Genomic DNA, 22231 nt, shown 5'->3' on the forward strand with positions numbered 1-22231 from the left:
CATTTAAATGCTGCTAATTCCTTTTTTTTCCCCCTCCCTTTTCAAATGAAAATGCCCATAAAATGCTGAGATGGAGTTAATTTTCTTCATAGCATCCCATATGATACTGTGTTTTAGATTTGTGACCAGGGTTGGGGAGGGAGGAGTGAGCAGCTGTGTGGTGCTGAGCTGCCTGCAGGGGTTAACCCACAACAAATACCTTCCATCATAGTCGTCCTAGGTACATAAAAACTGGAGGAAAGATGTGAATGAATGTGTGTCTGTGTGTGTGTATAATTTTCTTGTTTTATGTGATATTTTCCCAGCCCTACAAAAACAGAATATATTCAGTGTCTGGAAGGGAACAGCAAATAAATGCGTTATAATGCAAATTGTGCATAACAGTTATAATGAGGCTAAATGTAATACAAGATAAGTCATAGTTCTGATGACAGCAAAGTGAACAAATTACTTTGAGAAGTGTTGTGTTTCAGTCAGAGAACTGGCTAAGTGGAAGCTTGTAACTGTTTTATAGGTGATGGAAGTGGAATTAAATTATATTTAATTTCATACAGACCAGGGGCATAAGAAATTCCTGCCTGACTAGTGATTCAGGATGGTGTTTGAGAGTGGCAGCATGTAAACCTGGCTGCTTTCTATGCTCCCTTCTCTTTGGACTCTTCCAGCATCCACAGCTGTCAAATTAGAGTTTTTAGAAGGTACCTCCTTGCCCAGCCCTTTTACAGTCCACTTACAGACCTGTCATCCATCATGTTGTCTCATGCCTTGTTCAACTGCTTGTACCATCTCTCTCCACGGCCTCCTGTGCAGCGTATTCCAGGAGATGACTGCAAAGAACATTTTTTTGGTTGATCACCTGTTAATTTTGTCAAGTGCCTCCAGTTCTTGTATTTAGGGTAAACAGTGGATTTCCATTCAATTTATCCATCGCCTTCATGATTTTCTGAGCTTTAGTTGTATACTTCTCAGCCATCACATCTCCAAACTGCAGAGTCTTAAGATGAAAGGCCAGCCTTTCAGGTCTTTAATCTCAAGGCACCAATCTACCTTCTCCTTCATTCTGGTTGCCCTACTCTGTACGTTCTCTAACTCCTTTTGAGATGCAGAGACCAGAACTAAATATTACTGAAGACATGAATGCCTCAAAATTTTATAGTCAAAATTATGGTCTCTGTAAGCATCCTTCCTGATGATGCCGCCAGTTTGTTGGCTTTTACAGCTGCCTCCATACTCAGAGCAGGAATTAGAGGTGAGTTGGTAAGAGCTGAGTGCTCAACAGTGTTCTAACAGTTGAGTGGCAAAGCCTTCCTTTTGATTTCTAGGGTAAGTGTGAAATGATGCTCTCTTCAAAAGTCCTCTCAGGGCTTTATTTAGACCCATGCCAGCCTTCTACCTCCTTGCAAAATGTGCCTTTTCACGTGCCCTTGTCCTTTCCGTTCTCACGCTGGCTGTTGAGTTCCTCAAAAAAAGGTGATGGAAGAATAGAATAATGTAACACTTCTGCATTTTGTATGTCTTCCGTGTTGAAACTAGAACAAACAGAGAGGTCAGAAAGTTTCTTGAATAAACTATCATTATTTTGAATTGGAGCCAGTCTGACTTCCATTGTTATCATGTTAACCTAGCCATATTTTATACTGGATTTTTCTTCATTTCTGAAGTTTTGTTATGTAGAATGGTATGTGAGGAATATACTGTAATGTAGTAGGAAGTATTGTGTGGTTTAGTTAAACATGGGCATGAGTCAGCATTGCGCCCTTGCTGCGGTAAAGGCAGACTGCGTAATGGTTACTCTAGGAAGAGCTTAGCCACGAAGCAAAGGGATGTGGTTTGTTTCCCGACTCATAGAATTAACAGGCCTGTGTCGAGAGCATTGTGTCTGGTTTCTCCTCCTGCACTGCCTGGCACAGGAGAGATGTTAACAAATGGAAAGCAGCTAGCAAAGACGCGCAAAGGAGATTTAGAGGACTACAGCACATGATGCCGTCATGGAAAGGGTGGAGGATCTCAGCCTGGTTCAGCTGGAGAAGTTTAATGGGAAATCTAATTGCAGCTTAGCACCCTCAAAAGTGAGGTTACAGGGAAAATGGAAATAGTCTTCTCAGGGTGCACACTGAAAGGACAAGAGGCAGTCATCACAAGATGCAACATGAGAAATTTTTCCTCATATCTCAGTAGAAATTTCTCATGTTGCATCTTGTGATGACTGTCTCTTGTCCTTTCAGTGTGATATTGGTCAAGCAACTAGAACAGGTTGTCTAGAGGAACTGGAAGATTTTGGGGTGTGACTGGACAAGCCTCTGAGAAACCTGATCTAATTGTGCAGCTAGCCGTGCCTCGAGCAGGTCTGAATAGGTGGCATCCTTCTGATCTCAATTTTTTCTTTGATTCTGTATTTGTGAATAGATAGTGAGATGTTGCTAAAATGTGTGCATTGTTAGATCACACCGACATGTGTAGAGAACTTCTGTCCTGTTTACAAATAGATAATTTTAGCAGGAAATCTGAACTTTCAGCAATGTTTCCCTGTTGTCCTCTTGGACCAGTAGTACTGGAAAAAGCAGCGGCTATATGTTTTGGTGAGTGTTTGTGGGTGGGGCTATTTTACTCTGGAGACTTCACACTCAGACACTTCAGAATATTTCTCTCTGGTTTCTTGTAAAATTGCCCACCCTTGTTCTGACCCCACCAACCTCACTGATCACTGAAAATGCTGAGCAGTTTTCAAAATCCCAGCCTTTCTTCTCAGTAAGAACTTCAGATTTCTTGGTGGGGAGGCAGGGAACAGTGCTGTAAAACAGTAAAGTTGTTTTAAACAAGGATGCAGGAGATATCAGTGGCAATGCCTTTGGCAGCTCTCTTCAGCCCCAGCACAGCTTTCCCAGGTGGGTCTGTCTCTTTGGCCATGCAGCAGATCAGGGCTGCATCTCATTTCACTGGTGCCTTCAGCTTACCTCATGGCTCTAAAATCAGCACTGCTTTTGAAGTAGGGCTTGGTGGGAACAAGGCCGGGGTAGGTGTGAAGGGTAGGGATTAGATGTGGCTCGAGGCTGCCGCTTATGTGCCTGCCAGATTACATGTAGTCGTGGTACTCTTTCCCAGTGCAGGACCATGTTGGGGCTGTATCTAGCAACGACTGAGACCCTGTAGAGGTCTCAGCAGCTGGTACGTGTAGCCTCGGAAACACCCTGTCCAAGAGCAGCCCCAAGGATGCCGTGCTCCACATTGCTCCATACCACCCTCTCGTTCATAAAGTGCTCCATCAGTGCTCCCTGCGTGGTTTGGTATGCAGCCTGACCTGCGTTCAAGTTAATGTGTCCTGTGTGGGTACTTGGTCTTTGGGAATGCTTTGGGTATTACTCCATTTCCAGGATCTACTCACCAAGGTGAGTGTGGACACCAGCTATGATGTTCTGCAGCAGCCAGTTGCATTAGTAAAACATGTTCATTCCACCCCCCCTTAACAGAGACTTCTCCCTTCTTGCTTAATGTTTATTCAGCACCAACTTTCAATGTGTTAAGGTACTGGATTTACATAAATAAAGGGTCACAAATGTATATGATCTCCTGTGTCTCTGTGTGTATCTATAGGATGACAAGGAAGCCAACAGACCTATGCCAAACAAAGGAGACCACGGACTAGGAAATGAGAAGTTCAAACCTGTGGTACCTTGGCCTCATGTTGAAGGTGTGGAAGTGGACTTGGAATCTATTCGAAGGAAAAATAAGGCCAAAAATGAACTGAATCATCATGGTGGTGGTGATAACAAACAGCAAAACATCATCCAGAGGCAGTATCTCACATTTAAGCCTCAGACATTTGTATACCGAGATCCTGTTTTACGACCTGGAGTCCTTGGTAATTTTGAACCCAAAGAGCCTGAGCCTCATGGAGTTGTTGGTGGCCCTGGAGAGGAAGCGAAGCCATATGTTTTAGGACCGGATTACAAAGAATCCATTCAAGCCAGCATTAAAGAGTTTGGGTTTAATATGGTGGCAAGTGATATGATCTCACTAGATCGGAGCGTTAATGACTTGCGTCAAGAAGAGTAAGCAAACTTTTTGGGTTTTTTTTAGTTCTGTTTTTATGGGATTTAATTATTTTCTTTCCATATATCTTAATTAATGCTTAAGATAATACTTCAGGCTTTTTGTCCTGAGAGGCAAGGGTGCTGTACTATACCAAGCGTTTCCATGCATTATTCTTAATGCTGTTCCAATTATTCCTTTCATGAATACTTAACCTGTATTGATTTATCTCTGAAGTAATTCATTTTAGTGTCGAATTGCATGTGTTTGCATGTTCCAGGTCCAGCCACAGTCTTCATGGTCATATCTTCTTTTCTTAATTGATAACTTCTTAAGATTTGTTTTTAAGAAGGAATGCTTTTTCTTTATTTTGTCATGCGGAAGTTCCTATATTACAGCTAGTTTATTCAGTTTTGGTTTCACTCCAATGCTTTAAAAAAACTTTTAAAAAAAGAACAGAAACAAAGAAGTATTGTTGCCTTTAAACAGCTCTGCTTAATTACCTGCATTAACAGAAGTATAGATCTGCAGTAATGGGTTTTGGGGTTTGGAGCTGATGGAAGAGTAGTCTTCTACCAGTTTCTTACAGCATGTGTCATAAAGAGGGAAGCAATCTTAGAAAAAACATTTTTTACTTGGAGGGTGTCTGCTTTGGTGTGGGAAAATCTGGGAAGTTAGTAATCATTGAGCGAATATTAATAACAGGATTACACAGTCTCTTCTGATCTTTGGTATATGCTGGAGCCAAATTTGGTCTCAAGGTAATCTGTATTTGATACAATTTTCCTTGTTAAATATCAGCTAAGGACAGGTTTCTGAAAAACCTGAACGATTGGCAGAGGAGTTTTGGTTTGTTTGTTTATTGGGGGTTGTTTTTTGGGGGAGTGCATTTGGAGGGGAGAGTATATGAATTTAGGTATGAAATGAGGTACTTGCCTGTTTTCACTTCCCCCTCATCCCTTGCAATGGAGCTATGCTGATCCCTGGAATGGCTGCCAACCTCTGGGTTGTATCACTGGCCAGTTGCTGAGGCTCTGCTGTGGCCTTTTATAGTGGGTGGCTTTCCATTTTGCAAGGTAGGAGAGAACTGGTCAGCTGTGAGTCTGACTCATGCCTCTGCATGTACGGCTGCTTGAATTTACTACCTAGTGTGTACGCACTGAAAGCGAACGAAGCGCACAGAGTACAGTGTTTCTCTTTCTTTGTGCCGTGTTCCTTGGGTGTCTCACTAGAGGTTTCCACTTGCTGGCACTCAGAGGAGAGGACCATGCCTGTCCACTGCTGGTGGCAAGGGAGTGTTGGCTGTCTGGGGTTCACTTCAGTTTTCTTTCATCAGTTGGACCTCTGTGCTAAAGAGATTTTTCCGAAGGGGAAGAAACGATCTGGGTAACTTGTGTAGGTCGGCATTTTCTTTTAGGAGGTTATTGCCTAGACGCTGCTGCTTCTGCTGAGGTATGTGCAGCCACTGGGGCCCCTTTTGTACGAGGCAACAGGGCTGAGAAAAATCGTCTCCCTGTCGAGTGCTGTGATTAATTGAGCAGAGGGGAGCTCATGCCAGGAGTTCACATTAGCAGAGCCGGCTTTGGCCCTGCCTTCCCTAGAGAGAGGGGGAGGAAGGAGGTAGAAGCACGCTCTGCTCCGCAAGGACCGCAAAGCAGAAATGGCGGCATGTCACATAAAGGGTGGGACCAGGCTGCCTCTGCCCAGGCTAGTAACCATGTCTCTGGTAGGAGAGCTCAAGTACTCCCTCCCCTCTAGTTTTCCCCAAGGTGGAGGGCATCAGAGATTATATGTATCTGCCAGATAGTTCCACACCTATAGCTTCCTGAAGCATTTTTGGCATAATCTCAGGGTTTGTCTTTATTTCTGTTCTGAAGGAGAGTAATAATTAGAAATTCCCAAAGACAAATTAAATACTGCGCATACTTTGAGGAATAGGAGGGACAGCCCTGTGACCAATCAGAGCAGAAAAGATTAATTTTAGAAACAGTTACCTCCAAGCATACTTGCAGATAAGTCTTCCATGGAGGTCAAAGCCAGCAGCTCAAATCAAAGTTAAGTTCTATTATTTAATATTCTAAGCAAGCAAACAAACAAACAGCATGAAAAACAGTGTGAACAAAAGGCATCTTTCAGTTAGCTTTATATCAAATATTTTATGTATTGAATACTTGGGATGCTTGTGATTGCCCTAGCAATGTAAGATTGGCTGATACTGCTGTATGCTTTCAGGTATCAACATACTCACTTTCCTGCTCATCCCCCAATACTGGTGAGAAATGCAACAAAAGGTAGCAGATTGCCTGTTGGATGCACTATTTATTTTCCTGCCACTGATCTGTTTAATAAGTCCAGAAGCCATTTGGGTTGATAAGGCTGGTCCAACATCTAGTTTAATCCTACCAAAGAGCAGTATAATCATCTTTCTTTTTTTTTTGGTGGGTTTTTTTTTTTTTTTGGTTAAGCATATCTTGGCATTGCTAATTGAGGAAGATGTTTCAGGCAAAGGAGTTCTTTGTTCATAGATATTCAAATCCAGGTAGGCCTCACCTCAGCCTTTGCATCCTTTAGGCATCAAAAATTTTCAAGTGTCACCCTAAGCAGTCAGGTTTGTTCAGTGGAGTATGCTTTCCCAGGCCGTGGCAGTGGGCGTGGAATAGTGCTGCAAGAACTGTCTCTCTCAGCTTGAAAGCCACGTAGCCTTAGGGCCTGTCCCTGCTGGAGGAGGAAGAAGGAAGAAATGCCAATAAAGGGAAATTCAACCCTGTTATGTTTAGATTTGACTTTGGAGTTGGATGCATTGCCAGCATGATTTGCCAGCTACCTTTATTGATTCAGTAGGAGCTTTGCTGGTGATTTTGGGCAGTCTCAGCTGCCATGAAAAGCATTAACTCTTGCTGCACCCTTTAGAGAGGAATAACGTTGGATGGCGAGTTGAAATTTTTTGTCAGGTACATCAGAACATTTCTGTTTTGCCAGTACTGCATACTCTTGCCTTCGGGATTTTAACCAATCTCTTTCAAGGTTGAAGCCAAGCACTTCAGCTGGCATACAGCAAGTCCTGGGTTTGGTTTAACAAAATCAAGACTGGAAGGGGACACATAAGTCAGTATACAAAATTTCAAATATGGCATCACCTCACTGCAGCCTTTCAGCACTCTGCAGAAGGGCCAGGGGAGCTATAAACTGGGTTTAAGTGGAGCAATACCTGTTTTCCACCTTATTTTTAGTTGCAAAGAAGTAGAGCAGACTTAGCAGGCCCTGTCCAAAACCTCTGTACAGTTGCTGGAAGAAAACTTTTTCTTAAAACTTAGTGTTTTTTATAATTTTTGGATTTTTTTTCTTATTATCCTGATAGGTGGCAGCCTTTTACTTTTAAGAGCAGTCATTTATATTGAATTTTACATGTTTTCCCTACCTCCTAGCAGACCTGCAATAAAACTAATGTTAGCTTTAGGGAAGAAGGATATTAATTTGATTACTCCCTGGAAATTTTTTGTTTTTTTGTTTGTGTGTGATCAGGAGTCTGCACAGAGTTAAAGCTGAAGTGAAAATAGGTTGATAAATTTTCTGGATGATCTTGGATTCAAGATAAACACACCATGCTAGGGAAGTAAAAAATGGACCTGGGTTTGAGGATGAATGCTGTCAGGTAATAAGGTGTGTCCTGCCAAAAAAAAAAAAAGGTAACTGAAGAGAATTGCTGCTAGGAAGAACAAGAACTGAGTTGTTTTTCCCCACATAATGATCCACTTGTCAGGAGTATTTTAAAATAAAATGAGATTTTAAAAATAAAGCTATACTGGGTCTGACCAGAGATCATTTTTCTTGACTTGTCCCTGGCTCTGGCCAATAGCATGTGCTTGGGAGAAAATGTACAAGAAAGGACTAAGTTTCATTCCTGGCAACCGGTGAGATGGGACACTCCAGCCAAAAATTGCAGCAGGATCGTTATGCTTCATAGACCTTTTTCTGTGCACAGACTTGTCTTTTAAATGCATTTTATGCTCTTGGAATTAATGACATCCTGAGTCAGTGACTTTTTCCAGGCTGAAGAACATGGTGTTTGTTTAACCTCTTCTCCCGGATACTGTCGTGTGCCTATGTTACTCTGCTGCCCTGTGATATGGGAATACTGGAGATACCTACATCAAGCTACTATATAAATGTTTCATATTCCTTCCGTATTATTCCTACCATTCTATTTGCCCTTTCATTAACCGAGCTAAAATGCTCAAATGCACCTTTGACTCCAAGATTTATTTTTTTTTTTGAGTGGTAATGCCAAATTTAGGGTCTGTCACTGAGTATACACATTAAGAGCAGTCTAACACTCTGGTATACATTCATTTGCACTTGCAATGAGCTCTTCTGCCAGCTCATTTCCTTGGCAGTGTTCTTGAATTATTCTGCAGCTGTTTATAGTCATCTTAATTGTAATCACCAATAACTTTTTTTATACAGTAATGACCTGGAAGAGGAAGTGGACAGCTTCGATCCCAGCACAGACGCTTACACTGCTACAGTCATAAACTCAAAAAATTGGAATGAATAGACAGTTTTTACACTTCAGCAGTTATTAATCTAAGAGATCTTCTGTCTTACCCTGCCATACGTTGAAGAACTTTGCTTGTAAACAAAGCAAAGAACCTCATCAAAGGCTTTGGAAATTCAGTTACTCTACTAATAGACTTATCTGTGTCCACAGAGTTCTTGATTTTTTTCAAAAGATGATAATACGTTTCTGTGGCATCGCTTTCTTCCACAAAAGCTGTGTCTATGGTTTACTAATTTTGTTATTTATTACTAGATTCTTTTCAACACAAAAGTCAGACTTAGTGGTCTGCAATTCTTTAGCTCCCCAGCGCCCTTTTGTAAAAATTGGTGTAATGTTTTCCTCCTTCTTTTTGTTTGATAACAAGGCTGGTGTCAGCAATCGTTATACACCACAATAGTTTGTCAGTTTATGTTACATTCTTTTGGAAATACTGGGTTTATTTAAAAAAAAAAAAAAGGCAATTAGGCTATTCATGGAAGAAAAGTCTAGTAGAGCTATCACACAGGTATCCGTTATCTCTGAATTACAAAGTTCCTAAGCTTCAGGTAGCTGAAGATAGGAGCATACAGTGGGGTAGCATCACTGTGTGCTTGCCCTGTCTTTGTTCTCTTCCCTGGGTGTCTGGCATTGGTCACTGCTAAGAGTTCAGCAGACATACTGAATTTAGCTTCCCTGCTTCTGAAGCAGTCTCTTTTCATTTTCATCATCTGTCAGCCCAACAGACTTTCTGGCAGGTATCCTACTTGTGGTGTTTGTAAAAAAAAATATTTCAATAGCAGCTTTTATACTTCAGTAAGCTATTTCTCAAACATTTTTAAAAATGTTTTATTATTTACATTTATTTTGCCTGAATTAGTGCTCATTTCTGCTTTCCTTGTTTGGACACCACCCTGTGTATTTAAAGAATGTATGTCTTACTGCTAACAATGTCTGTTTTTTAATCATGCTGGCTTTCCTAGTTTCTGTCTAGGCATTTTTATAATTAATGATAAACACTCTTGGCTTCTAATACTGTGACTTTGAAAAAGCTCCATGCTATCTGAAAGCATTATACGCTTAGTTTATCTTTTCAGTAAGCCTGTTCAGTTCTTTATAGTTCCTCTTTTCAAAAGGAGGTGTTACTAGGACACCTCTCTTGGCCTTAGAACTTCAGTGTGCTGTGGGCGCAATTAAAGCGTGGCTCCACACAGGTATGTCTTCAGCTGAGCTCCACGTTGTGCTGAAGACTCAAAATGTGCCGTTTCTCTTGAGGGTTCTCTGATGTGCTGCCCCCTGGAAACAGTAACTAGTGATGCCTGGAATGGTAATCTCTGGAGCACAGGTTATATTTACTGTGTCCCCTGAGGCAGTGGACATCTCCTGCCTGTGCCTTCTGTCATCACAGGCGCTCCAGTTCCTCCATACACGTTGCAGGTGCTGCCTGAGTCCTGCTTGGGCAGCAGGTACTTCTGCATGGTTGTATCGATGGTTTCCCCTTGTCTTCATGCTAGGAGATCCCTGGCACGTTTAAGCTCTAGTAATCTGGTTCTGGTTTATGTTAGAGAAGGTAGTCCTTCCTGGATAAAGTTAATCAATTCCAAAAATTTCACCAGGTACTAATGAATTTAAAACACGCTGCTCTATACCATTTTCTTATCTAGGCACTAAAGCTCTCTTTCTGGTTTTTATTGTCATTGCCTAGAAATTTGGTAAATCCAGCTATATTCTCCCTCTTTCCACCTGGAAAAAACCAAAGAATTAAATTGTCCATGTCCTCTCAGCCCCGTGACTGAGCATATGAGATGCTGAACAAGTCCTTGGGCCAGGCCTCTGCTGTGCTTCTTCCAATCATTTGTTTTATTGTGTTCCATGGTGTAGCTCAAGATAGGAGTGGCAAAGCAGGCACAGTGCTGGCTGAAGGCGCTGTGGCATTTGGAGCTGTGGGTAAATCCTAACTGAAGAGATCCGCTGCAACGTCAGTCTTTCAGTTCAATAGGTTTGAAATGGACACCTAAGTGAAGTGATTATCGCTCTTAGATGTCCAATTCCTTGTCATGTCAAATCAATGAAAAATATTCCTACTTACGCACTTGTGGAAGACATTAGTTCTGCCGCATGACTATCTAAGCAGGAAGTGTTGTATAATAATCTCAGTATGTTTAAAAAAATATTAGTACAAATCCCAATGTTAAATGTTTTCATTGTACATTGGCCTCCTTTTGACAAGGAAGCGTCAAACTGCATTTTGCTTTTTAAAAGATTGTTATCCTAAATGGATCCTTGCAGGATGTAGCCTTACGCTTTTTATTGCCAGTGGCGGCTGTTAACAGCTGGTTTGTTGGGGGAGGAGGCATTAATTTGGGTTCACTGTCAGGATGATGGATGTGCCCTTGGTAAAACCATGTTGGCTATTCCAAATCACCTTCTCCTTCATGTGCTTGGAAATGGTTTCCAGCAGCATATACTCTGTCATCTTTCCAGGGGCTGAGATTGGGCTGGCTGGCCATAGTTCCCTGGATCCTCCTTCTTGAAGGTGGGCATGTCATTTGTCTTTGCTAGTCCTCAGGAACCACCATCAAGCACCAGGAACTTGTAAAAATCAGTAGATAGTGACCTCACAGTGACATCACAAGCTCCCTCGGTGCCCTTCGGTGCAGCCCATCCAGTCCCATGGACTTTTGTGCTGTGTTTATCCCATTTGCTGTGATATATCCAGTGAACTCGTCCCTGACCGACCCTTCCTCTATGGTGGATATACTTTCACTCCTGCAGACTTTGCCACTAGATGCAGAGACCTTGGAGGTGTGACCACACACCTTACCAGTAGAGGCTGCGGGAAATCGGGTGTTGAGTTTCTCGGTCTTTTCTGTGTCCTTTGACAGTAAGTTGCATCTCATTCGGCAGTAAACTCATGTTTTCTTTAGTCTTCTCTTTGCCTATAAGCCCTTCTTATTGCGCTTCCCATCTCACAGATTTCAAGTCCTCCGGAGCTTGCCTTTAATTCTCTCTGCATGCACTCAGGCAGTATTCCTGTGCTGCTCCTAGGCAGCCAGTCCATGCATGTACCTTCCCTACTTTCCCTTTTCGCATTGGAGCTCCATCAGGAGTTCCTGGTGCAGCCAAGTGGGCTTTCTGCCACATCTCTTTGACTTACTGCACATGGGAACAGGCTGCTCCTGTTTTTTGGGGAGGTTGTCCTCAAAGAAGCCATTCCCATTTTGGCAAAGTTGTAACACCTGAAATCATTAATTTCTCATGGCAGCTGTTAGGGAACACTTTAAGTAATGGTTACTTTATGAAAGAGTCAAAAAGGGAGAGAAAACTGTGTGATGGACAAAACCACTGAGGGCTGGGTGTGGGGCTCTGAGAAGAGGCTGTCTGGTATAAGGTTCATTTCAAGAGCTGCACCTGGTTATATAAGAGCAAAGCAATGCGAGTTGTTTCAAAGAATCCGCATTCAGTTTTTTAAAAAATGCATATCCACAATGCATTAGTTGCAGTAGTCTCTTTGTAGTTTCTTTTATCTCAAACACACTAAGCAGCAATGCAGGTTTTTCCTTTATGAAGCTCATTTTCACAGAACGCCCCTATCCGTATCTGCTGTTTCCGTTGGTATATTTTGCTGAGCTTGGGTCGTGCTTATTGCACTTTGGGTTGAAATTTAAGTCAAGAAGCATCCTCTTGAAGTATATTTTAAGTCATGCTCTGTAAAACTCCCAGTCTGTCCTATTAACTTAAGTTACTGCAGAGCCCTTAAGCCAGGCATGTTCATACTGTTGATCAGATTTCACGCCAGGGTAATTAACTCTGTTGGCTGTGCTCAACATGCTTTGCTGAGATGTGATATGCTGTTGTTACCCAACCCATGGAAGACTTGCTTACAAATTATTCTTACTGACCCAGAGGGGTTTAGTCTTATGACTTGATTTAAGCTAGACTTTTTTCTTTTGACAGCTTCTTTTCACAAATGTTACAGGAATTTTATCCTGAGTAGTTTGACTAGGAGAGGAAGCATCATGACTCTTTGTGAATGTTTATGGCATGAGACAAATAAATCTCTTAGTGGATTTTTTTTGCAATATGACAATAGATAACTTCTGCCTGCTCACCAGTGTGAGCCAGAATTTCAGCTGCATCGCTCGCACACATCTGTCAGTCTGATCATGGCAAAATAAATGTTTTGGGGTTTTTTCCTTCTGTGCGTTATCCAGTTTGACTCTTCCTTTTTAATGACATTATTGATGTTACAGGGCATGCCCCCTGGGCCATACAAATTTGTACTTGAATAACTGCATCTGTTGTTATGGGTCACCTTTTTACTTCAAACAGAACAACTGTCAATACGCTTTTGTTGAAAAACCTGAAAAAGTAACTCTTCCTTGCTTGAGTACAATGCTCCTTGTGTACAGAAATGTATTTTTGGACAACTGTTTTTGCAGCTCGTGAAATTTTATAAAACAAAAGGGAATAAGAATTTGCTTGTTTTAAAAATAATACATATAGCTTTGAAGGGAATTTGTTCTATATTTTTTATTTTAGGACAAGCAGAGGAGGGAATACTTGCCAAAAATGAAGACTTCTGACTTCACTTCGGAATACACATGTGCAGAGCTGTGTGTTAGTAAAGCAGAGCTGTTAGTGAAGGTATTTTTCCTATTGTAGTTTGATAGTGACAGCACAGACCCTTTAGTTGGTCTAAGTACTATTAAAAAATATCAAACTGTATAGAAAAATTTTTAGTGCTGGACATAGTTAAAAAATTCCAAAATCTTCAGTTATACAGTTACTCAGGTATGAAATAAGGCAGATGAATCTTGGCTGCTTGTTAGAAATGGATGGTCTTTTTCTCTGAGCAAATAACGTTACTTTAACATGTTCTCTTACAGTAAGTAGTTAGCTGTCCAGTCAGTCTTCTTGCAGCTAAGGAGACTGGATGGAAAAGCTCTGGAGTGGAGCTTGCTTTCTTCAGGAATGTGATTAGTTCCTTAATTATAGCACTGTACAAATTACATATTTGATACTGTTACACAAAATAAGCTTTCAGTAATTACTGTTGGTATATGTGTCATTGGAAATGGAGCATTAGGGACTTGGTTTCATTTCACATGGTACCTTGGGAAAATCTGTTATTCAAGTGCCGAATAGTACACTGTTCTGTAATCAAGAAAACTAATTTTGTAGTATGCACATAAATCTTTGTGCGCCTCAGTGAGAGCTGGGCTTGAGAATCAGGTGAATTTTAGTGGTCACACTAAATCAGGACGGCTGGCTTTCCACTGCAGGTTATCAGCTGCCTTACTGCTGGCAAGACTCCTGCAGGAAAAAAATGTATTTAAAATGTAATTAGCCATGTATTGTCAGATCATCTCCTTGTGGTCAGGAAAGATTTTAATGCCTAGCATTGGCCTTAAAGCAAAAGCAAGCACTTTCTGTTAACGTTTCATGTTCCAGTAGTGAAAACTACAGTGAAGATGGATCCTGTGTCTCTTTAGTGTTGGCCGCTAGCATTTCAAATTTTAAGTTTCAACAGAGGAATAGTTCACCTGGAGTACGAGGAAGTTGACAGAGGCACTGGGTGTGTTTTGTGTAGTTGGGTTTACTTACTTGTGTGGGTGTGTCTGAAATGAGAAACCAAGCTCTGAAGAGGACTTCTTACTCAATAAAAATATATGAGCAGCACCTGGAGTATATTTAAATTCTGCCTTAAACCTTGGCTTTGGAGAGGGGGCAGAGAAAAGTCTGAGAAGTTTCCTGCAGCTGCTTGTATAACCTCCAGGTGGCCTCTTGCATCATAGAGATTGCAGGGTAAATGGAAGAAGCATCCCGTCAAATTAGTTGTGTCTGAATGTGAAACTAAAAAATTAAATTAACTGCTTATGCTCTGTCTTGTTCCTGTTAACCAGAACTTGCTGATGGAGAGCATTTAAATAAACTTACATGACATAAGTTATAATTCAGTCTAACTAAGCATGGGCAGGAACTTCAAGGTTTAGTATCTGATGAGCAAGGCATGGTGGAATAAAGTATTTCTGTGGGACTGAGCCTGCTATCCCAAGCTTCTTTCTAGCCTTTTGTTTATTATATTAGGTAAAACTTGTCAATGTTTGATAAATCCACAATTCTTCTCTTCCATTCCCTTCTGAGCTGTACATAAATGAATGCGTCAAGCCATATTGTGCTCACCTCAATGGAGAAATGACAAGCACTGCCATATGCAGTGAGCTATAGCTTCTTACCAGTGTTTTCCTAGGACACAGCGCTAGCTGCTTCAGAGGGGAGAGGGAAGTGCATTGCAACAAACAGCTCTTGTGCAGCTGACCCACAGCAGTGTCCTGCGCTGGTGGCGAGTGATCCGCGTGCCACGTCTCCTCCCTGCAGTGGTGCACAGTGCGTCACGGTGCTGCAGATGGGCTGGAGACGTGCGGGGACACACTACACCGCGTTAAACCAAAACACGAAAAGAGGAGGGCTTTGGCTCCATCTGTCTGTAAGGTGGCTTCCCTTTCCCTGAGGAAGGGAATTTATTTCATCCACCCAGCTGCCCCAGCTCTCTTCCCCTATTGTGTTTATTGCGTCAATTTTTTCAGTGTTCAGCAAGTGATACTATGGGCAAGAATCTTGTGATTAAAAAAATTGCAAAGGTTATTCCTTTAATTTTTCTATTAGCCCTAATGTTGGGTCTCTGTACAAACCTTGCCCTGGATTGGGATCATGGCATTTTCAGAGGTATGACGGGATGTAGCTTGTGCTTCCAGGGGTACTAATGACAAAATTCAGTCGCATAGCCTTGCAGGCTACTTCAGGAGTGGAAGCAGACAAAGCTTGTAGCTATTATAAAAATAGGAAATGCTGTTTCAGCATAGGTTTAAGCTGCTAGGTAGTCTGTAGCAGAGGCTTAGCTGCTGTCTGCTGAAGGGAACAAAATACTCAGCTGAGCAAACTCTCCCTGGGTTGTCAGTTCACTTCTCTTGCAGAACCCCTGACTTGTAAGTTGACTAATTTTATATTAATATTGACGATGCATAAAAACACCTGGTAGGGATTCATAAGTAACAAATACAGTATTAACATTAGATTTACTTAGTCGTACCTTAATAAAATGCCCTGTTCTGTAGTCTGCTTCTGTCTACTCTAGACATAGGCAACGATCCCTCTGACTTGCAGGCAATCAAGCAGCCGCTCTCAGCCAGGACCTTGGTGGTGTCAACTGTACAGATGAGCAAATGGCTGAAGGTGTTTTGTGAAAGAAACTCTCATCTGTCTTCTTCAGGGGTAGATGCGGTTTACTGCAGAAATCATAATAGATTGATGATTTAAAATAACAAGCAGTCCTGAATTCATTATTAAACTATGTAAACAGTGTGCTGTCTGCTGAATGACTGTGTCCTTATAAGATAAGAACAGGGCTTACTAGAAAAGGAAGCTGCAAATGAAAATAGAGCTCCTAATTTATTTTTAGACCCTGTTAGTGCTAGAGCCCTCAAAGACTGAGGAATTGCATGCACTATAAAGCAGTTATCAGTAGGTGATAATTGATGTCACTATAAATCTCATACCACTATAAACATGAAATAAAATGTAAAATACAGTTTAAAATTGTGAACAGTTTTATATTAATGGAGAAGAGAGATTCTATTTTTTAGCGTCAGTTACAATTTCAGGATAAATGCTAAATTGAGACCTTCAGCTTGGAACAGCTGACTCGGGTTTCTTAGGAGCTGGCTGGTGGAGCAGTTGCAGGAATGCCGTGGCAGCTGCCTGCTCTCTGGGAGAAATCTGTGCTGCTGCATTTTGGTCTGAGCACACAAGTAGCGTGCTTTAAAATCCAGAGGGGGTACTGATGTGCCTTTGCTAAGTACAGGTTCTAGTTAGGTAGTTGACCCAAGGAAGATGGTATTGGGATTGAGGATTGGTTGTGGCCACAATATCTCATACTTTTCTGTGGAGCTTAGGTGCTGGTGTGCTAAGGAAGTTAGGAATTCAGTGTTACATGAGAAGCACTTCTGTTGGCTCAAGATCGCAAATTGCCCTCTAAGTATCTATCTGATTGGGGCTCACCCTTAAATTGCTGTCGAGGTGCTCTCCTTATTTGCTTGCTTTTTTATTTGATGTCTGGATTATTCTTCCAGGAGAAGCAGTCTCTAGCCTGGGCTTTTTTAGCCTGAGGAAATTTAAGCATATATCTGCAACTTCAGTGGTTGCTAACATGGAGGCTGTAGGGTCACCCAGTTGTTGGAGCATGTACCCACGATCACTTTTGCGGGGCCAGGGGACATCAGTAAGAGCAAGCCAATGAACAGGGTACAGAGCTGTAAGAGCAGAAATTTCCTGAAGCCAAGGAGGGCTCCAGCCTAAATCTCCAGCTTCTCGTGCAGAGGGGCCCTCGATAAAAGGGTTCCTCTCCTGCTGTGGCTGGTGCACAACTTTGTGATCAAGGGACAGCGATGTTACTATGGCGTGGTCTCCCAACAGTGCTGTACCCTCCCAGGGGTAGAGAGGGAGTAGGACTAACTCACAGCTTAAGTATGCAGGCTAATAGAAGAAACATTACTCGCTCTGTTTCTCCATTAGATCACTACTGTGACTTCCGAAAGGTTTCTTCTCTCTCCAGCAATGAGTCAATCCATGTTTTTGCTCAGCAATACCAGTACTGATTTGGGAACAGGAAGCTTTTATTCATGGACTGATCTGAAGGTGTTGGTTCCTTTCACCCATGAGTTCCCTGAAGAAAGGACGTGAACAGAGCTGTTTTTCCCTGCAGTGCTGCCCAGGGAAGGTGCTGCCAGCCTTTCACAGATCTGTGCACACCTGCTTCTTCTTGCCCCATAAAATAACTCTTTACAGGGATCAGGAAAAGTGTTGCAAAGTGTCTAGAGGCAAGACTAGGTTAAGGATGCTACCTTGTCATTCCTGCATGTCAGCTGCAATGTGCTGTCCTCTCAGCTATACCAGTAAGAATTCAAAATTTTTGTTTTTTTTTTAAAGTGAGTTTGTTTACTGCTTTGGTTCACAGCATATCACCACAGCTGGCCTGCAGGTTGCATCTGGAAGGGCACTGTGCTGCCATAAGTGGGCAGGACAGCACCCGGGGGATGAAGCTAGAGACTGAAATGTATTTAAATCATCTTAGTCACAGATACTTTTGTACTCTGAATGTGTCCCATGCCAGTTTCCAATAGCTTGCAGCTTTTGGCTGGATGCCCATATCGACTTGATCCTATCTTTCAAAACTGAAGCACGAGTCTGGAAATTCAGGCTGTTTCCCTTTCTGGTGCCTAAAATTTACAGGGAAACTAGTACTGTAAAATACAGCTTCAAACACAAGGAAAAGGCCTTTATGGTTACTTGGTATTTAGTTTGCCAGCCACTGGATGTCAGTGCTGCTCCACTGAAGAAAGGCTCTTCCCTGCTTACTTCCCTGTCAAGGAAAGGCGAGCGGAGGCTTCTGATTTTTGTTGCCCAAATGATTAAGCAATGTTTTAATTTCTTGCAAAAATTGCCACAGAGATGAAAATATGCATTAATCACACATCTAAAACGACTACTATATTTCAAACCTCTAATTCTTAATGCAAGACAAGAGACAAGATTGTACATATGAGTTACTGCAGTCTCTTGGAGCTTATGGGCTTGATGAGTCAGTCGGTGTACCGTCCAATAAGTGAAATAAAGCCCCTGGAAAAAACTAAAAGTATGATCTTATTAGAGGTATAAATGTAGTTCTTTTATGGCTTACAAATGGCACATTTAGCAACAAATGATTTTTCAAGTTCAAAAAGTAAAACGTGCTGACAGATTTGAGGAGATTAAGTTGGATACGTAGTAAAAAGCCTGTCTAGACCTCTGGGTTTATGTTTTTAAAATGTATTAAATACAGACCAAAAAAATCTCATAAATTGCTCACAGATGTGTTATTCAATTCAGGCTTTTGTAATATGCTTGGCTTTTTAAAATTATGTTGTTACTTACTGTCTTTCAATTCTTATGCTCTTCACCATTTTGTTCCTAAATATAACTTCGCTATAGTACAGAAAGTGGGAGGGAAAAATCAAGCAAAAGATTTGGGTTTTTTTGCAGCGTTTGCTTTGTTTCCGTTGTTGAAGGTAGTCTGAAATGTTGAGGCTGTCTGTCTTTGTAATTGGACAGCATAAAAGTTTCCCAGGTAAACTTCTGAAGGTGCAGGTCAGCAGCACAGTAGAACCTGCATCGGATACTGCCTTCTCCTTTGAGGCAAAAAGTACTCTTAATTTCCACTACCTTTTACATGGAGCTCTTGAATGGCGTTCAGCTAGCACGCTGATTTTGAATGTATAACACCCCATTTTATATAACACTCTATTTTAACATACTGTATGATCAAAATCCAGGTGGATAGACGTGTGAAACAGCACAGTTCTGTTATTCATCTCTTAATAAACATGCAATGGAAAAATGTTTCTTTACGCAGAAGACTTAACACACCCAAGGAGCTAGCCTATCTATTTTATCACTGCAAATAGCTAAATAACTTGTCAATAGCTGAAAAGCTTGTGCTACAAGTGTAAGCATTCTGTTCTGTAATGAGCTGAAATCTTTTGAGAGGATCTGTGGAAAGAAGGTATCAGTGGCCTGAACCATGCATTTTAAACAGTCAGTCTAGCACTTGTATATTAGTAATTTACAAACATGACTAGCAGGCATAAAACAATAGAGCTGGAGGATTTTAGTCAGTAAACTGTACTTGCAGAGATTGTGCTTTTTCAGAGGTTGTTTACAGCATGCCTGACTAAGAGAAAAAATGCCTTACTAGATCGGTCTTAGTTATAGACTGTTTTGATTCTGTAATTTTCTTTTTGCACAGGCCCAAAATGAATAGCGTATTTATACCAATTTCCTTCTTTTCTGGTGGGATGGAAATATATATTGATGCTGTTTCTTGACGATAAGTGAAATATGTCCTTCTTCACCAAAGAAACAGTCCTTAAATACCTATAGATCATGTGAGTTCTTTCCATATTTAACATAATTTAGTTTCAGAAACTGTGATTTCTGATGATGAAGGTGTCTTCTTTTCAAACACAGGAATGTTCCTGTGCATTTAAGCGTTTCATTGTATATAGAGAAATATAACTATGGATGTTTGTGCATCCGTAAGTTTAAAAGTTTCCATTTGTCAAGAGTAATTTTTTAACACATGATAGTTGTATTTGAAAAGTCAGATTCTCTCTGGTAGAGACTTTACTTGCTGAAAGATGAAAAAGAAGTCTTTTGCCCATGGAAATCGAAAGCGCTATGTGTCTGCGTTCGGTGATAGGAATTGTGGTGTTATAGTTTGAGAAGGGGCTAGTGATCAGGTAGGGGAACTTGCCAGTAAGGAATACCTGGACTGGTTGTAATTAGGGAGACTGTAAACACTCTTGCTTAGGGATGCAGTTGGGGAAATGAACATTACAATTGCAAATGAAGTGCATTGTTGATAAATGTTATTAATAAATACTGGAAATTGTGGGCTGAATTACTCACGTTGCTTGTTTCTAAATCACCTGTAGTACCTCAGGAAAAAGGACCTGAGTCCAGGTTCACAGTGAAATTGAAATGCAAGATGTTTTAAATGAATACAGAAGTACTTTTCATGACATGCCAAGCTGGAACCCTGAATGGGTTTGGTGACTTTTTTTTTTTAGCTACATTTGTTATACCTGGAAGTTTAAGTATGAATAATAAACAGTAAAGATCATGTCTTGTCTGCCATGGGATTACACTTTTCCCACGAGCAACTATGCTTTTCTTAAAGTTTCTGCAAATTGAGATACTTTTATGCAGAACAGCTGATGTTAGCAATTCATACACTGCTGCTGTACTTCTAGCAAGTTTAATTACTATGTATAAATCTATTTTATTGTGAAAGGGCAGAAATTAATGGCTTTTGACTTGCCACAACGTTTGTAACTTTGCAGGTTCTGCATGTGGACTGTATAAAGCCAACAGAAACACTTCATAGACAGTCCTTCTACTGGGTAAATCTGATTTTAAAAGGCTTAGAAGAAACCAACACTGTCTTATTGTGTGTTATGGAGTAGATGAGCATTATGCACAGTCCATCCTAAATGGTGGTATCGGATGGTTTGAAGTTTTGGTTTGGGGCTTTTCATCCACTGTTCTCTACAGACTGCACAAGCAGCGTGGTGGTGGTGGTGGTAGGGATGTCTCCTGGTGCAACCTGTGCAACGCCATCCACCCACACGGGAGGAAGCATGTAGCTGTTGAGGCAGCCGTTGTTCACCAGCTACATCCTATCTCACTCAGGAGGAGAGAAGGCTAGCTGGCTGGCTGGAAGCAAGCTGCTGCTTGGGCCCTGTACCTCTGTGATGCACTTAAGCTGTATTACCTCTTACATCCTGCTTCTCTTTAATCTGAAGGATAGCCATCAGTGAAGATTTCATATGCAGAAAGATGTTAAGCAGTTCTGTAATTCATAATGTGAAAACTAATAAAATCAAATCTTTTTACAGGTGCAAATACTGGCATTATGATGAGAACCTGCTCACCTCCAGTGTTGTCATTGTCTTCCATAATGAAGGATGGTCCACGCTCATGAGGACAGTCCACAGTGTCATTAAGAGAACACCAAGGAAATATTTGGCAGAAATTGTGCTGATTGATGATTTTAGCAACAAAGGTATAATTGGAATATTAACACACTAGTTGTAGAAAAGGAAATTTCATTTATTTTAAAAATATTTATTTATTACCTGCCATGGCTTGAGTTGTCTCTGCAAAAGAAGAAGTTGCTTCTTCACAGTCCTTTCAGCTTTCAGTGAAGGAAAAGCTTTTTTCTGATGAACCTAAGGTTTCCTAAAGGTAGAAATCCTTTATGTGTATTTAGCTGTTCAAAATACGGGGTTTGTGGTGGGCTCTCTTCCATGGTTGTGGAGCTTATATAGTAGAAAGCTGGGATAACTAGTACCTCTCTTAGCCTTTGTGAAAACAAGTAGTTTTAGGAGTACCGAAGGAGTTTGAGTTAAGCCTGTTAGGTATAATTTCTTTCTTTCTTCCATGTAGGAATCCAGATTCCTTTTTTTTTTTTTTTAAATACTATAATCAAAATGTATCCAAGGCTATTGTATTATTCTGATTAATTTTCACTTTTAAATTGTTAACATCCATTTTTTTATTGAACATCATGTTGAGGTGGTTATTGTTTCTTATTGGGGATAGAGGCTTTTAAGAATTTAAGTGTGTCTTAATTTCTGCCTTTCTTTGAGTCCTGCATATCAATGTTTTCAGAAGTCCAGAGATTTTCCTCTTCCTTTGTAATACACATTGTGGTCTTGGTTTATAGTCACGATGTATGTACTTACGTGTGATTCTTAGAAATATGACCATACCACCATTAAGGAAAAAAGTCAGTGTATCTTCAGCATTAATGCAAATCGAGGCTGAATACAGAAAAGAGCTGGAAGTGGTATGCTAGAGATACAAGATGATTTATGTAGAGGAAACCAGTCTGGTTTTAAACTTAAACACATTTCAAAACAGTGCACCAAAACTGTACATTCTGCAAGATTTGATTGTAGCGTAGAGGAAAAGGGTAGACACACAAATAAAAACAACCGTGGGATAACAGTCTCTTCTAGATGATGATGATGTTGGCTTTTAGGAGCCCAGGCAAGTTTGAACTGGTTA

General features: G+C 41.0%; 1 protein-coding gene across 2 annotated transcripts in view; it reads left to right on the plus strand.

Moving 5' to 3' along the window:
• The window catches only part of GALNT7 (polypeptide N-acetylgalactosaminyltransferase 7), a 73872-nt gene that overhangs the window by 27998 nt on the left and 23643 nt on the right, over positions 1 to 22231 (plus strand). For both annotated transcript variants that reach the window (XM_075091137.1, XM_075091136.1), the window contains exons 2-3: positions 3592 to 4049; positions 21058 to 21224. In XM_075091137.1, the coding sequence (XP_074947238.1) occupies positions 3592 to 4049; positions 21058 to 21224 (625 nt within the window). The remainder of the gene's footprint in view (positions 1 to 3591; positions 4050 to 21057; positions 21225 to 22231) is intronic.

The sequence above is a fragment of the Phalacrocorax aristotelis genome, chromosome 4 (assembly GCF_949628215.1).
Source record: "Phalacrocorax aristotelis chromosome 4, bGulAri2.1, whole genome shotgun sequence".
In the NCBI taxonomy this organism is placed as follows: Eukaryota; Metazoa; Chordata; class Aves; order Suliformes; family Phalacrocoracidae; genus Phalacrocorax; species Phalacrocorax aristotelis.